At 43.4% G+C, this 14,299-nt stretch overlaps 2 protein-coding genes across 2 annotated transcripts in view; one reads left to right on the top strand and one right to left on the bottom strand.

Annotated features, from left to right (window-relative positions):
• The window catches only part of LOC137304478 (sialic acid-binding Ig-like lectin 14), a 31,561-nt gene extending 26,283 nt beyond the window's left edge, over positions 1–5,278 (bottom strand). Inside the window, exon 1 of the mRNA XM_067973086.1 lies at positions 5,015–5,278. The gene's annotated coding sequence lies outside the window, so the exon portion shown is untranslated. The remainder of the gene's footprint in view (positions 1–5,014) is intronic.
• camsap3 (calmodulin regulated spectrin-associated protein family, member 3) overlaps positions 4,835–14,299 on the top strand; it is a 167,942-nt gene continuing 158,477 nt past the window's right edge. Inside the window, exon 1 of the mRNA XM_067973084.1 lies at positions 4,835–5,202. Within this exon, the coding sequence (XP_067829185.1) occupies positions 5,073–5,202 (130 nt within the window). The 5' untranslated portion in view covers positions 4,835–5,072. The remainder of the gene's footprint in view (positions 5,203–14,299) is intronic.

The following is a 14,299-nucleotide window of genomic DNA, read 5'->3' as shown; positions in this document are numbered from 1 at the left end:
GTGAGTCCATGAGATCATAGTGAGAGTGAAACAGGATCTGTGAAGGTGGATAACATACACGTGAGTCAAACCACGAGACTAGTATTTCTAACTGTAATCAAGAGGATAATAAACTGGGCAAGCCACAAAACACACCCTTAAACACAGTACACAGCAGCGAAATGACAGCAACTCACTCCCAGCAATGTTTCCACATCTACCAGAATTTATTTTACAGGAAAATGATTAAAGATACAAGGAAGAAGTAAAGAAAGTAAGAGAAAGAAGGAGATAGACAGGGATAGATCGAGAGGTGTGTCATAGTGTACCATTATCAGAATGCATTGATTTTGAAACTGGGCCATTAATAGGCTTGTGGAACATAGGAACAGGAGTAGGCCATTCAGCCCCTTGAGCCTGCTCCGCCATTCAATTAGCTCATGGGTGACCTGTATCTTAACTCCATTTTCCCATCTTTGCTCCATATCCCTTGAAACCCTTACCCAACAAAAAGCTGTCGATCTCACCCTGAAAAGCTCCAATTGTCCCCCAGCATCCAGAGCCTTTTGAGGGAGAGAGTTCCAGATTTCTACGACTCATTGTATGAAGAAGTGCTTCCTGATTTCCCTCCTAAAGGGCCTGGCTCTAATTTTAAGATTATGTCCCCTTGTTCTTGATTCCCCCATCAGAGGAAATAGTTTCTCTATATCTACCCTATCAAATCCTTTTAACATTTTAAACTCCTTGATCAGATCATCCTTCAGTCTCCTGTACTCAAGCCAAGTTTATGCAACCAGGCCTCATAATTTAACCCCTTAAGCCCTGATATCGTTTGGTAAATCTGCGCTGCACCCCCTCCAAGGCCAATATATCCTTTCTGGGGTGTAGTGCTCAAAACTGAATGTAGTATTCCAGATGGGGTCTGACTACAGCTCTGTACAACTGAAGCATAACCTCCTCCCCTTTGTAATCCAGCCCCCTTGAGATTAAAGGCCAACATTCCATTAGCCTTTTTGATTGCTCCTTGTACCTGTCTGCAGGCTTTCAATGATTTGGGACAAAACAAATGGGGATGCGACCAGGCAGCAGCAAATTAACAATGTTCACCGTGCGAGCCCATTGTGGAAGTGCTGCTTGTGAGTTATCAATCTCCATTATTATACTTTTCTCTAGCTTCCATTTCCCCCCGTTTCTCCTGAAGGCTGTGACTCGTGCTGTGGTGGAGATTTACAACCTCTAAGGTTGCCATTTTTTGCCGAGGCCAAAGCTGAACAGGGGGAACAGGAGTGGATTGAGGTAGGGATCTTGGTTTGAGTTCTGACGTTTGGTTTTCTGATGAAGAAAGCTCATCTAAAACCTCAAATAACCTCAGTAACTAACGCCTCCACGTCATGGAGCACAGGAGTAGGTGACAAAACTGGACTTGCATTTATAAACAAAGATTTTTGGGGTGTCGTTCGAAGATGATTGCCCATCCAAAACTAAGACCAATGGGGCTATAGATGCCTGCATCTGATGCATTCCTCTTCTTGAGAATGGGCACCAAGTTAGCATGTTTCCAATCAAACGATACCTCCACAGTATCGATCGACTCCCTCATAGTCACCAGCCATAGCTCACAATTCTCCTTCCTTGTCCCTGTTTTTATCTCTGGGATGAATGTCATCTATCCCTGGGGATTTGTTTGCAGCCCCTTTAGCCTGTTTCAGACTTGCATCTCACTTATATCAAAGGTTATTGCTACTTAGGACGGGCCTGTTACTCATGTCTTCCCTTGTGAATACTTGGAGGCAGTAATCATTCAGAATATTAACTATCTTGTGTTCATTTTCTATTTCAGCTCTCTTTACACCGTTTATAGATCTCTGCTTTTCTCTAACTGTCCTCCTATCCTTAAAATACTGAAAATATTTCTTACTGTTGAGTTTTCTGTCTGGAAACACACTTTTCCAAATCTCTTGTTACCCCTCTGTCCACCCTTTGAACATGTTTCTGGACTCATCCCAATAAACTCCTTCACCTTTCTCCCTATTTGATTTGTAGCAGTCATTCTTGCTCCTTATTTGACTTCTAATTTTTTTTTTGTTCCTCCACTGAGCGTTGTGATAAGGAACAGGGTGAAGATAACGATGAAAATGAACAGATTACACTGGTCACAAGGAGTTTTAATCTGTGATGAATGTATTAGTCGCAGATTCCTTTAATTGTGCAGCGTGAGATAGTGTATGTACTTCAACTGTATGCGTCTGTGAATAAAGGCTTGGAAGCAACTGAAGACCAGGCTCTAGTGTTCTATCCTTCACCACTGGGCTATCCAATTTGTAACATGGCATCCTAGATCAGCTCTCTTATAAATGGATACGAGAGTTCCCAATTGATACACACCACCTGAATACAATTAACACTAATTGATATAAATCACATGGATACAATTAACATGTTGCACTTGTTTAGTCTACACAAGCTGATCCTACACCACTGTATATCCAGACAGGCATTTGTTCAACTGCCTCTGCTGCTTCCCCCAATTCCCCTTGCCCATAAAGCCAAATCTCACCACCCCCAGGCTTAGCCCTGAACTCTTGTTACCTCTGGAGACCCCAAGGATCTTTCCTTGGCCCCCTCCATTTCTTCCTCATCTACATGCTGCCCTTCGGTGACATCATCTTCAGACACAAAGTCAACATCCACGTGTACACTGACTACACCCAGCTTGCCCTCTCTGCCACCTCTCTCGTCTTTGGCCCCCTCCATACCTTGGCCACTGATTTCACCCCCCTCCCCAGACATTGTCTCCGGCTAAACTAGACTGTTTGCATCCTTGGTGTCCTATTGACCCCAAGCTCAGCTTCCAACCTCATATCCTCTCCGTCACAAAGTCCATCTACTTCCACCTCCGTAACATTGTCCCCTTATGCCCGTACCTCAGTTCATCCCTCATCCATGCCTTTGTCACTTCCAGACTCATCCTTTTTTTATTCTCAGAATATGGGCGTCACTGGCAAGGCCGGTATTTTATTGCCTGTTGCCAATTAGCCCTTAAGAGGGTGGTGGTGGGCCTTCTACTTGAATTGTTGCAGTCTATGTGATGAAGGTGCTCCCACAGTGCTGTTCGGTAAGGAGTTCCAAGATTTTGAACCAGCGACGATGAAAGAACGGCCGATATATGTTCAAGTTGGGACTATTCCAATGCTCTCCTGGTCGATCTCCCATCCTCCATGAACTTCAGCTCATACAAAACTCTGCAGCCCATATACTATCCTGTGTCAAGTTCCTCTCATCTATCACCCCTGTCCTCGCTGACCCACATTAGCTCCCAGTCTCTCAATGCCTCCAAAGTAAAACTCTCATCCTTGAGTTTAAATCCCTTCAAAGCCTCACCCCATCTATTTCTGTAACTTTCTCCAGCCCTACAACCCCTGCCCCCAAACTCTCCGTTCCTCCAACTCTGGCCTTTTGTGATCCCTTCACCCCACCATTGACAGCTGTGCCTCCAGCCGTCTAGACCCCATGCTCTTGAATTCCCTCCATAATCCTTCCACCTCTACACCTCCCTCTCCTCCTTTAAGACCCTCCTTAAAACCCACCTCTTTGACCAAGCTTTTAGTCACCCCTCCTAATATCTCCTTCTTCAGCTCAGCATCCATTTTGGTCTGTGAAGCACGGGGGGTCATTTTCCTACGTTAAAGGTGATATTTACATATAAATAAGTTGTTGTTATTGATTGTTCCGTGCAATACTGAACAAGAATTTTTTTTATTAATTCTCGGGATGTAGGCATCGCTAGTTAGCCTACTTGATGTAACCTCGGCCACTTCAGAGGACAGTTAGGAGTCAACTGTTACTCCTAGTTGAGTCCTGAGTGCCCAGAATATATCTTTAAATTAAATTGTGAGAGTAGGACAAGGGAGCACAGGTTGAAACTAGTGAAAGGTAAATTTAAGCCTGATCTTATTAAGTTCTTGAAACAAAGCCTGTTGGGCTGAATGGCCTGTTTCTGTGCTGTACATTCTATATAATTCAATTCCTGAAATGGACTAATGATGTGGAGATGCCGGTGATGGACTGGGGTGGACAAATGTAAGGAATCTTACAACACCAGGTTATAGTCCAACAGTTTTATTTGAAAATCACAAGCTTTCGGAGGCTTTCTCCTTCGTCACCTGAGATTCCTTACATTTGAAATGGACTAAAGTAGTGGAGCCTGGAATAATTTAAGAAATAATTGGATGCTGTATAGGGTAGGGTTAACTTTGGGTAGCTATTGAGGGATGGGCTAAGATGGGCCGAACGGCCTTCCTCGTCTATTACCTTATGATCTAAAATAGTAAACAATTTTACAACACCAAGTTATAGTCCAGCAATTTTATTTTAAATTCACAAGCTTTCGGAGGCTTCCTCCTTCCTCAGGTGAACGATCGTTCACCTGACGAAGGAGGAAGCCTCCGAAAGCTTGTGAATTTAAAATAAAATTGCTGGACTATAACTTGGTGTTGTAAAATTGTTTACAATTGTCAACCCCAGTCCATCACCGGCATCTCCACATCACGATCTAAAATAGGGCATTGCAGCTTCCATGTAAATGGGCGCAAGATGATCACATATACATATATATATATATGACCAACCAAGTACATTGTTTCTTTGATAGGAACTGGGTCAATCATTCAAGGAGAGTGCACACAGTGAACCATAAAGATCGAACACACAGAATGCAAGGAGGGAGGGGGATTACTGAGTGAATGAGACGGTCGAGAGGTTACCTCTAGATGGTGCTGTGTGTGAAGGCACAAGACACCTGAACCCATTGAAAAATGACGAGTTAGGCACAGCCCAGCCTCCAGCCCTTGTGTGAGTGAGTCAGCGCAGTACCTGGGATCAGAAAGCCGGCAGAAAGAGGGAGGAGGTAAGCGGGGAAGGAAGGAATGAAGGCTCTTCATCCATAATGGTCTGCAACTCTGAGCAGACACGCTCGTAGAACCATTGCTGACAGCCCAGAGGGAAGCTATCAGAGGTGGAAAATCTTAAATTTTACTTGTTTTAATCGCCTTGTTTGCCCCTGACACTGCGGATGGCCGCTCTTTCCTCTTGCTATGGTAGATGTGGATGAAATGAGGAAGACCTTCCTTGTCCCGGAGATTAAGCCTTTGGATCAGTACGATTTTTCCAGAGCGAAGATCGCAGGAAGCCTTTCGTGGCTGCTGGCCAAATCCTACGGACCAGGTACATGATTATAGACGGAGCCCGTTCTCTTATTGTTCGCTGGGAAAGGTTTCTCTCTTCTCCCCTCTGTGTGTTTTTTGAGGCCAGTCAATGCAATGCGCAACCGGAAGATGTCTCATTAAAACAAGCCAACGGCATTAAACCTGTTTTGCAGTCCAAAGCTCCCAGCTTGGAATAGAATATATATTGGGGGGGTGGAAGGAGCAATCCCATTTTATTTTAAGCCTTTATTTTTCCATTTTGCTTGTTTTCAGGCGTCAATGGGTTTTTTTTGGCATTTATTTAATAAATTGGAAGCTCATTTTCGCTCCTAGACTCTCAACTGCTCATTGATTTATGGACCATTGTTGCAGGGTCTTTGCTGCTTGGCCATTATTTAGGTTTGTTGAATTATAAGCAAAACACTAATTGCAAGATATGTCTTTTTTAAAAAAACTGCAATGTGTTATTGATCGAATATATTCGGGCTGAATCATTAATTAAAACTGGTTGAGAGGAGGTTTAAGAAGCAAATCTGATTGGGTTTCATTTTCTCCCGGGCTCGCTGTCGATGCTGCTTAAATGAAATGACCTTTTTTTTCTCAAAGAAAGGGTTTGTTTTTCATCCAAAGTCCTTCTGTCAGCAGCGCCATGAACATATTTCACCGATTAAAGGAACAAGTCGAGCTTTAATGGAATGGTAGGAGGTGAATGTTGTCAGTTTCAATGGTGATATTGACAGCTGGCATCTATGGACGAGCGGGATTTTAATGGTTTTCCAACCAAGTGATAAGGTTGGGATCGTGTGTATCAATTAAAATTAATTTTTTAATCTCTTCGGTGGCTCCTGGCTTAACACTTGGCTTTTATGACCGCGATTGACGATGTTATTGTTAACACATCACATGTAAATTGTAGCTTGATCGTGACTCAAGCCAGTTGGTGATGTGTAACGAGTAGGCGAGGTCAATTTACCCTTAACCCTTTCAAGTACTGTTGGCGAGACATGAGTTGCTTTTTTTTTTAAAACATGCATTTATTTTAAGTGATTATTCCACAATTGAGCTGTGGCTTCAATTAATTGTCATGTAATTTAAAAAAAAAAATCCTTTCAGTGCATGTAGAGTAAAGCTTGCTAGGGTGTATGAACCTGAATCTAATCTGAACAAGGAGAGTGAGATTGAGTAAGGTTTATAATTGACGCTGGGCCACAAGATTAGATAATGTTGTAATCACTCCCTCTTGTTCTTGTTTATAAACCTGTGATGTCAAGTTGGGGGAGGAAGGAGAGAGTCAGTTTCTCAGCTGGCACTGAACATCCCAGCACTTCCAGGTCTGCCATGGGTGAAGATGATTTGGACAACATTACTATTTAATTTGTGTCTTTATTGCAGCAGGTGTATGGGGAAAATAGCACAGGAATGCATGAAAACTGGATGTGTGCCCTCCATTGTTGTATAATGATTTGCTTTTTGATCCAGCATATTTGTATTTTGTCATGTTATGAGAGTTTAGTGTACAAAGGGTTAACTGGAGAGAGCCCAGTGACTGGCTGGACCTTTTTAAAGGTTGTGATCCTAAAATGTTAGATTTTTTTGGAGGAGGGGGGGAATTGTACTTACATTGTAAGTTTTGATCAAGATTCTGAGGGAGCTCCTCATTAACACATCTCCAGGATAATGGATCTCCATCTTGGGAACAGACACCTCAGTTAACATCTCATCTCTGACAATGCCATTACTCCAATGCAGTGTTTTCCACATTCCTAGGATTTGCACTGTGGCGGAAAGAGGGACGAGCCCTGGTCTTGGGCCTTCTCTTTAGTTATGTACAGATTTGTAATATTTGGTTCTGATCAAGCTTGTGCATGTCTAATTGTCAGAGAGGATTTCACTAACATTGACTGAGCCACGGTCTGCAGTCAATCGCACGTGATCTAGAACATTTGTGTTTCAAAGTTCTTTGGGGCTTTAGCAGTCGCTGTAATCTCCAAGCTGCTGTAGTGTTGAGCCTGATCAGGTGGAATGGGTCATCAGAAAGTGCGATTTAAGGCCGGAGACCTGGACTAATGTAAGAACCCACTCTGCTGTAATAGGAAGATGGTCGGGTTGATATTCTGAAAGCACATAATCAAATGGGCCGACTAGTTTGGGTGAAGAAGGCCCATTTTGTGATACATTTTGCATTAAGAGCCTGACTTTGATTTTTATGTGCTTAATCACCTCACAGCTTTGAATTTGGCCTTTTTAATTAACAATTTTCCCTGTCTTAAAGCTGAATGACTATGTAACTTTTCTTGACAATCTCAGTCATGTTTCTGCTGTCAGCACTGAACATAACCATGTTTTATAGACATGATTCCAGGTATATATTAAGTTGATGGTTCAACTTACAGAAAATAAGTGCAATTTTTAAAAATAGAATTACTACCCACTCAATTGACGACAGTCAGAAGCTTCGTTGGGTCTCATGTCGTAGTTTGAGATCTGACCCCAAACATCCCCAGCATGTTCTGATTTGGCTTTGTCCGTCGTCCGCACCTACGCCCGAATTTTTTTTTTATTCGTTCGTGGGATGTGGGCATCGCTGGCGAGGCCAGCATTTATTGCCCATCCCTAATTGCCCTTGAGAAGGTGGTGGTGAGCCGCCGCCTTGAACCGCTGCAAGGGTTTATGTGCTGCTTTGTGGAATAGTTGTTGTCCTGTGAGCTTGGCCCTCCTTTCCTGCCTTGCTCTCCTTTCTTGCTGCCTCACTTCAATATTCCATTCTGGTCTCAACAGAGGATGGTTCATATTTTCCGATGTGAGAGAGGTCAGGCCACGCTCCTCAATGTTGGCGAATGTCTCTCTCTGCTTGTAGAGCAGCTTTATCAATGCAAAGCAGAATGGGTGGCCCCGTCTTTGAGTCTCTCACACCTGAAGAATGAACAGAAGTGGGGGGGGGGTGTGTGAAAAAAGCAATATTGTAACAAGACAATCGATCCTGCTGATTTACAAGTTTCCAGAGAGCAAGTGAGAGTTTCGTACAAATGGTCTTGACAGTCAATACAAAATGTTTTGCATGTGATTTTTCTGTCTTGTGTTGCAAGCTGTTTTAAGGTTGGAGGAAAAGGGAAGTGTATTTGACTGGTCTTTGGGGAGGGGAGAGGCACAGATATTCATGTACAAATTTTCAAAGGAAATGAGGTCTTAAATCATCCAAATCAAATGTTTGGAGTTAGACTGAGAACGTTTGTGACCAACCTTCCTTAAACTGAACAAGGTCTCCATAGACAAGCTGTAGATGTTCACACCTATGGAACCAAAGGAGATTATGTGTGAGATCAGAAGCTGGAGAGAGAAGCGACTGAGGGACATTGAGAAAGTGTATAGGTGGGGTTAACTCAGCGATTAAAGCAACATGCTAGTTTTATTTGGGGTTTGGGCGATGCTGGTAAGGCCATATTGATTGCCCAGCCCTAGTTGCCCTGCGAAGGTGGTGGTGGGCTTCCTACTTATTTCATAGTGATTGTATAACTTAAGTAGTTTGCTACGCCATTTTAGATGGCATTAAGAATCCACTTTGTACTAGTCACATGTAGATTAGACTAGGTATGGGTGGTAGCTTCCTTCCCCGAAGGGCATTAGTGAACAAATCGAGTTGTTGCAACAATCCAGCAACTTTCATGGTCATTTTTTCTGGCGCCAGCCCACAAATGACCAGATTTATTGAATTCAGTTAGTCAACCTTCAGTACCATAACCACTGTCCTGTGGGGGTAATGGTCTTTTTCCTAATTTTTTTTTAATGTTTATAAATGATTATGTTGCTAATTAACTTGCTCAGACCTTATTAGCTGTGAGCTGTTTATTGAGGTTGACATTGTTCCATGCCAGAGATTCACCAAATTGAATTCCTTTTTTAAAAATTCACCTGAACCAATAGAATTTTTGACACTAAGGCAGCTTTGTGTGTATCTATGCATATTGTGCCAGAATTCTTCTTCTTGGAGTAGAGAAGGTTAAGGGGAGATTTACTCGAGGTGTTCAATATTGTGAGGGGTTTTGATAGGTATGGAGAGACTGTTTCCACTGACAGGACGGTTGGTTACCAGAGTGGACAGATTTAAGATAATTGGCAAAAGAACCAGTGGGGGAGATGAGAATTTTTTGTACGCAGCGAGTTGTTATGATCTGGAATGCACTGCCTGAAAGGGTAGTGGAAGCAGATTCAAAAGTAACTTTCAAAAGGGAATTGGATTTATACTTGAAAGGGGAAAAAATTTCAGAGCCATGGGGAAAGAACAGGGGAGTGGGACTAATTGGATGGCTCTTTCAAAGAGCAGGCATGATGGGCTAAATGGTTCTCCTGTGTTGTAAGGTTCTATTATCTGGATTTATGATGATTAATAATGCAAATGCAGGGTGTTACTGCCAATCACTATGGTATACATGCCATCTCTGATCATTGTGTCTTTGTTTTGATTCTTAATTGACGGCTTCATAGCCTGAATCTGAGGATAAATGTGGCAGGGCATTAGTTTAGTTCCCTTCCATCATCGCTCATGCAAATCGCTCCAGAGAGGAACAATGTGTTCTGGAGTAAAAAATACGTCAAAACATGTGTTCAAGGAAAAACAAACTGTTTTTGAAGTAAGTGATTGTTAGTCAGTGGATTTATTCTTGTTTTTGCACAACCTTAATTTCAAAGGAACATAAACTAATAGTTTTGAGCCTGAGCCATGTTATCGGTCAGTGGATTACTCTTTGTCCGTTCAGAGATCTGGAACACAGGGTGGGCAGGTACTTCTGGTGTCTTCACCCATGGTAGAAGAGTTCATCATTCAACCAGACACCTGCTATCCCAGATATGTCCTGCATTAGGTTAAGTTTTGGGTCATAGGAAGCTTGGGGGGGGAATCTAACCATTGCAGTGAGCATGATTAAAACTGGGCAGTAGCTTGAATTGTAAGTGTTCCCTCATCTTGATGAATAGCTTTCCAATTCCCTTTTAATAGTTCTGCTTCTGCCATTGCTTCTGATGGGGCATTCTTTGTTCCTACTCTTACTCTGCCTTTTGTTCAAAAAAAATTCTCCTCACCTCTCCCATCCTTCGTTTAGTGCTGATCTTAAATTTATGCCTTCTAGTTAATGATTCACTGACCAGTGGAAATAATTTGTCCTTAATTACTACTTCAAAATCCCTCATAATATGGAACTCCTCTATCAGATCTCCTCTTTGTTCTAATGAAAAGAGCCCCAGTTTCTTTCATCTCAGTGGAACACTTTGAATTCCATTCCTCATCAGAACACTTTGTGACTGGCATGCATGGCCATTAAAATGTAATTGTAACACTGGTGGGAAAATAAATCCTTTTTACACCAAACAGCTTCCGTCTCCCTTGGTCTTCCACAACTGCAATAATTTTGACTTTTTACAAAACAAACAATAATTCAGACATGGGACGAAGCTTCCAAATACAGTTCTCCATTTGTTAGGCTTTTTACTCACAACGTTGATAATTTATTCCACTGCCATAGCCACACCTCCAATAATTATTCTGTGTAATTACTGCTTGTGGGGAGAGAAGTAGATGAATTTTGGGAAGGGATTAAACTACAAAAAAAGTCATCAATCTGATTTTTAAATTAAGCCAATAATCTGAAGTTTTGATCTGAATCGTAAACTGAGCTATGTGGTTTGATGTCAAATATTGTTAAGGCTCCTATGAAGCGCCTTGGGATTTTTTACTATGTTAAAGGTGCTATATAAATGCAAGTTGTTGTTGTAGCCGGAAACTCCCTATTGAACAGAGCTCGCTCTTTGATGCCCCTTCAATCAGTGGGTGTATTTGTTACAAACACTAATATTCCACGATGCATCATGTTTCTGCATTATATAGAAGTTAAATGCAGCAGAACCTTCTCTATATCCTCAGTGTGTTGAAATCAAGTTAAACTGCACTGTCTCCTGCTCCAGCTTATTTTTAAGACCTCAAAATTGTGGAATTCCTTATCCTGCAACTCTACTCTCCTCCAAAGTCTTCCCTTCCTACAATCATCAGTCCATTAAAATGGATGCTTGCCATTACTTAGCTCCTTGTATCTATGTTATTGGTGTTGTATCTACTTCCTAATTTACCTCATCTTTTTAACCTTGGTGGAGACCTGTGCGATGGGCCTTGGCCATTCTACTTGATTTTTAAAAAATTTGTTCATGGGATGTGGGCGTCGCTGGCGAGGCCGGCATTTATTGCCCATCCCTAATTTCCCTTGAGAAGGTGGTGGTGAGCCGCCGTCTTGAACCACTGCAGTCCGTGTGGTGAAGGTTCTCCCACAGTGCTGTTAGGAAGGGAGTTCCAGGATTTTGACCCAGCGACGATGAAGGAACGGCGATATATTTCCAAGTCAGGATGGTGTGTGACTTGGAGGGGAACATGCAGGTGGTGTTGTTCCCATGTACCTGCTGCTTTTGACCTTCTAGGTGGTAGAGGTCGCGGGTTTGGGAGGTGCTGTCGAGGAAGCCTTGGCGAGTTGCTGCAGTGCATCCTGTGGATGGTACACACTGCAGCCACTGTGCGCCGGTGGTGAAGGGAGTGAATGTTTAGGGTGGTGGATGGGATGCCAATCAAGCAGGCTGCTTTGTCCTGGATGGTGTTGAGCTTCTTGAGTGTTGTTGGAGCTGCACTCATCCAGGCAAGTGGAGAGTATTCCATCACACTCCTGACTTGTGCCTTGTAGATGGTGAAAAGGCTTTGGGGAGTCAGGAGGTGAGTCACTCGCCGCAGAATACCCAGCCTCTGACCTGCTCTTGTAGCCACAGTATTTATGTGGCAGGTCCAGTTAAGTTTCTGGTCAATGGTGATCCCCAGGATGTTGATAGTAGGGGATTTGGCGATGGTAATGCCGTTGAATGTCAAGGGGAGGTGGTTAGACACTCTCTTGTTGGAGATGGTCATTGCCTGGCACTTGTCTGGCGCGAATGTTACTTGCCACTTATGAGCCCAAGCTTGGATGTTGTCCAGGTCTTGCTGCATGCGGGCTCGGACTGCTTCATTATTTGAGGGGTTGCGAATGGAACTGAACACTGTGCAATCAGTGAACATCCCCATTTCTGACCTTATGATGGAGGGAAGGTCATTGATGAAGCAGCTGAAAATGGTTGGGCCTAGGACAATACCCTGAGGAACTCCTGCAGCAATGCCCTGGGACTGAGATGATTGGCCGTCAACAACCACTACCATCTTCCTTTGTGGTAGGTATGACGCCAGCCACTGGAGAGTTTTCCCCCTGATTCACATTGACTTCAATTTTACTAGGGCTCCTTGGTGCCACACTTGGTCAAATGCTGCCTTGGTGTCAAGGGCAGTCACTCTCATCTCACCTCTGGAATTCAGCTCTTTTGTCCATGTTTGGACCAAGGCTGTAATGAGGTCTGGAGCAGAGTGGTCCTGGCGGAACCTAAACTGAGCATCGGTGAGCAGGTTATTGGTGAGTAAGTGCCGCTTGATAACACTGTCAACGACACCTTCCATCACTTTGCTGATGATTGAGAGTAGACTGATGGGGTGGTGATTGGATTTGTCCTGCTTTTTGTGGACAGGACATACCTGGGCAATTTTCCACATTCAGGTAGATGCCAGTGTCGTAGCTGTACTGGAACAGCTTGGCTAGAGGCGCAGCTAGTTCTGGAGCACAAGTCTTCAGCCCTACTGCCGGGATGTTGTCGGGGCTCATAGCCTTTGCCGTATCCATTTCTCAATATATATTTTTTTAAAATTTGATTTGTCATGTGATTGAGTGACCTCAGAGATTGTGCATAATTTCTTCCAGAGATTCTGTTTCAATTGACTGCAGACTTGCTCTTTCTCCCAATGGAGAATGTTTGTTGTTTAAGAGTCCCAAGGTCAATGAACCCAAAAGTTCCTGACCAGTGTCCTCCATGCGGGGGTGGAGTTTCATTGGAGTTCAGGTGGTACAGAGATGACAAACCTGGCGATAGAAGATCGGAACCATGATCATGCTCAGTAGTCCATTGCCCGAATACACGGGGAGGTCAGTAGTACCTGCAGTTGGTGCCGGCCAGCCTGGCTCATCAATGGAATCTGGAGGAGTAGACATGTCTGAGGCTGGGATTCTTTCCACTTTGCTCCAGATAATCCTGCAAGCCAGTGTCCACGGTTTCTGTGATCCTAGCCAGCCGAGCGGCTCCTGTAAGCTGTATGGTTTCAGCTGGCTAAACTCCTGCTCACGCTGCGGGCCGGACCCTAAGCCCTCGCTCTGCCCAGCTACATCTAAACTTTTTGAAAGTCGAAAGGGCTTAAAACACACAAATCTCCAAGAATAGATGGTATTTACCCCAAGAGCGTTGAGAAAGACTAGTGAGGAGATTTGCGAGGTACTGCTAATCATTGAGGGAGTCAGTTGACACTCGTGGGACAACAATAGATTGAAAACAGGCTAACGTGATACTCATGTAGTCAAAAAAGATGACAAAACAGGCACAAGCAACTGCAGACCCGTTCGTCTTGCTTCAATTCCGTGTGAAATAATGGAATTGTTTGTCAAGTGTAAACTTGAGGATTATCTGTTCAACATCCCCCTAATAAACTGCAGGCAACACTGCTTTAGTCGGGGAAGATCCCACTTGATCAACCTTGTTGGTTTCTTTGAGGAAGTGACAACCCAACCCAACTGTGATTAACTCTACAACATTGTGTACTTAGACTTGCAAAAGGGATTTGATAAAGTTCCACATGATGGGTTACTAAATAAACTCTAAGCTGTGGGGATTGAGGGCAAAACTTGGATATGGATAAGCAATTGGCTGAATGATTGATAGAAAACAACAGGTAAAGGTTAGAGGGGTAATGTCAAGGTAGGGAGGAAGTACTGAGTGGGGTGTCTCAGGACTCTGCATTGGAATTACCGCTGTTTCTAATTTACATCAATGACTTGGATTCAGAAACTCAATGCCAAGTTTTGGAGAGCAAGCTGACTGAGCTGCCCCACTTAGTTTTGTAATGTGCATCCTGTAAACCAGCTATACAGAATGGGCATCGTTCTGGGCAAGTGCAGGCTAGCCACGATGGTCAGAACAGTGTCTGTACGCGGAGTAGTGTTATCTACTCCGCGTACAGA

The sequence above is a fragment of the Heptranchias perlo genome, chromosome 37 (genome assembly GCF_035084215.1).
Source record: "Heptranchias perlo isolate sHepPer1 chromosome 37, sHepPer1.hap1, whole genome shotgun sequence".
Taxonomy (NCBI): Eukaryota; Metazoa; Chordata; class Chondrichthyes; order Hexanchiformes; family Hexanchidae; genus Heptranchias; species Heptranchias perlo.
Note: the sequence above shows the minus strand (reverse complement) of the source record. Positions and strands in the feature narration are given on the sequence as shown.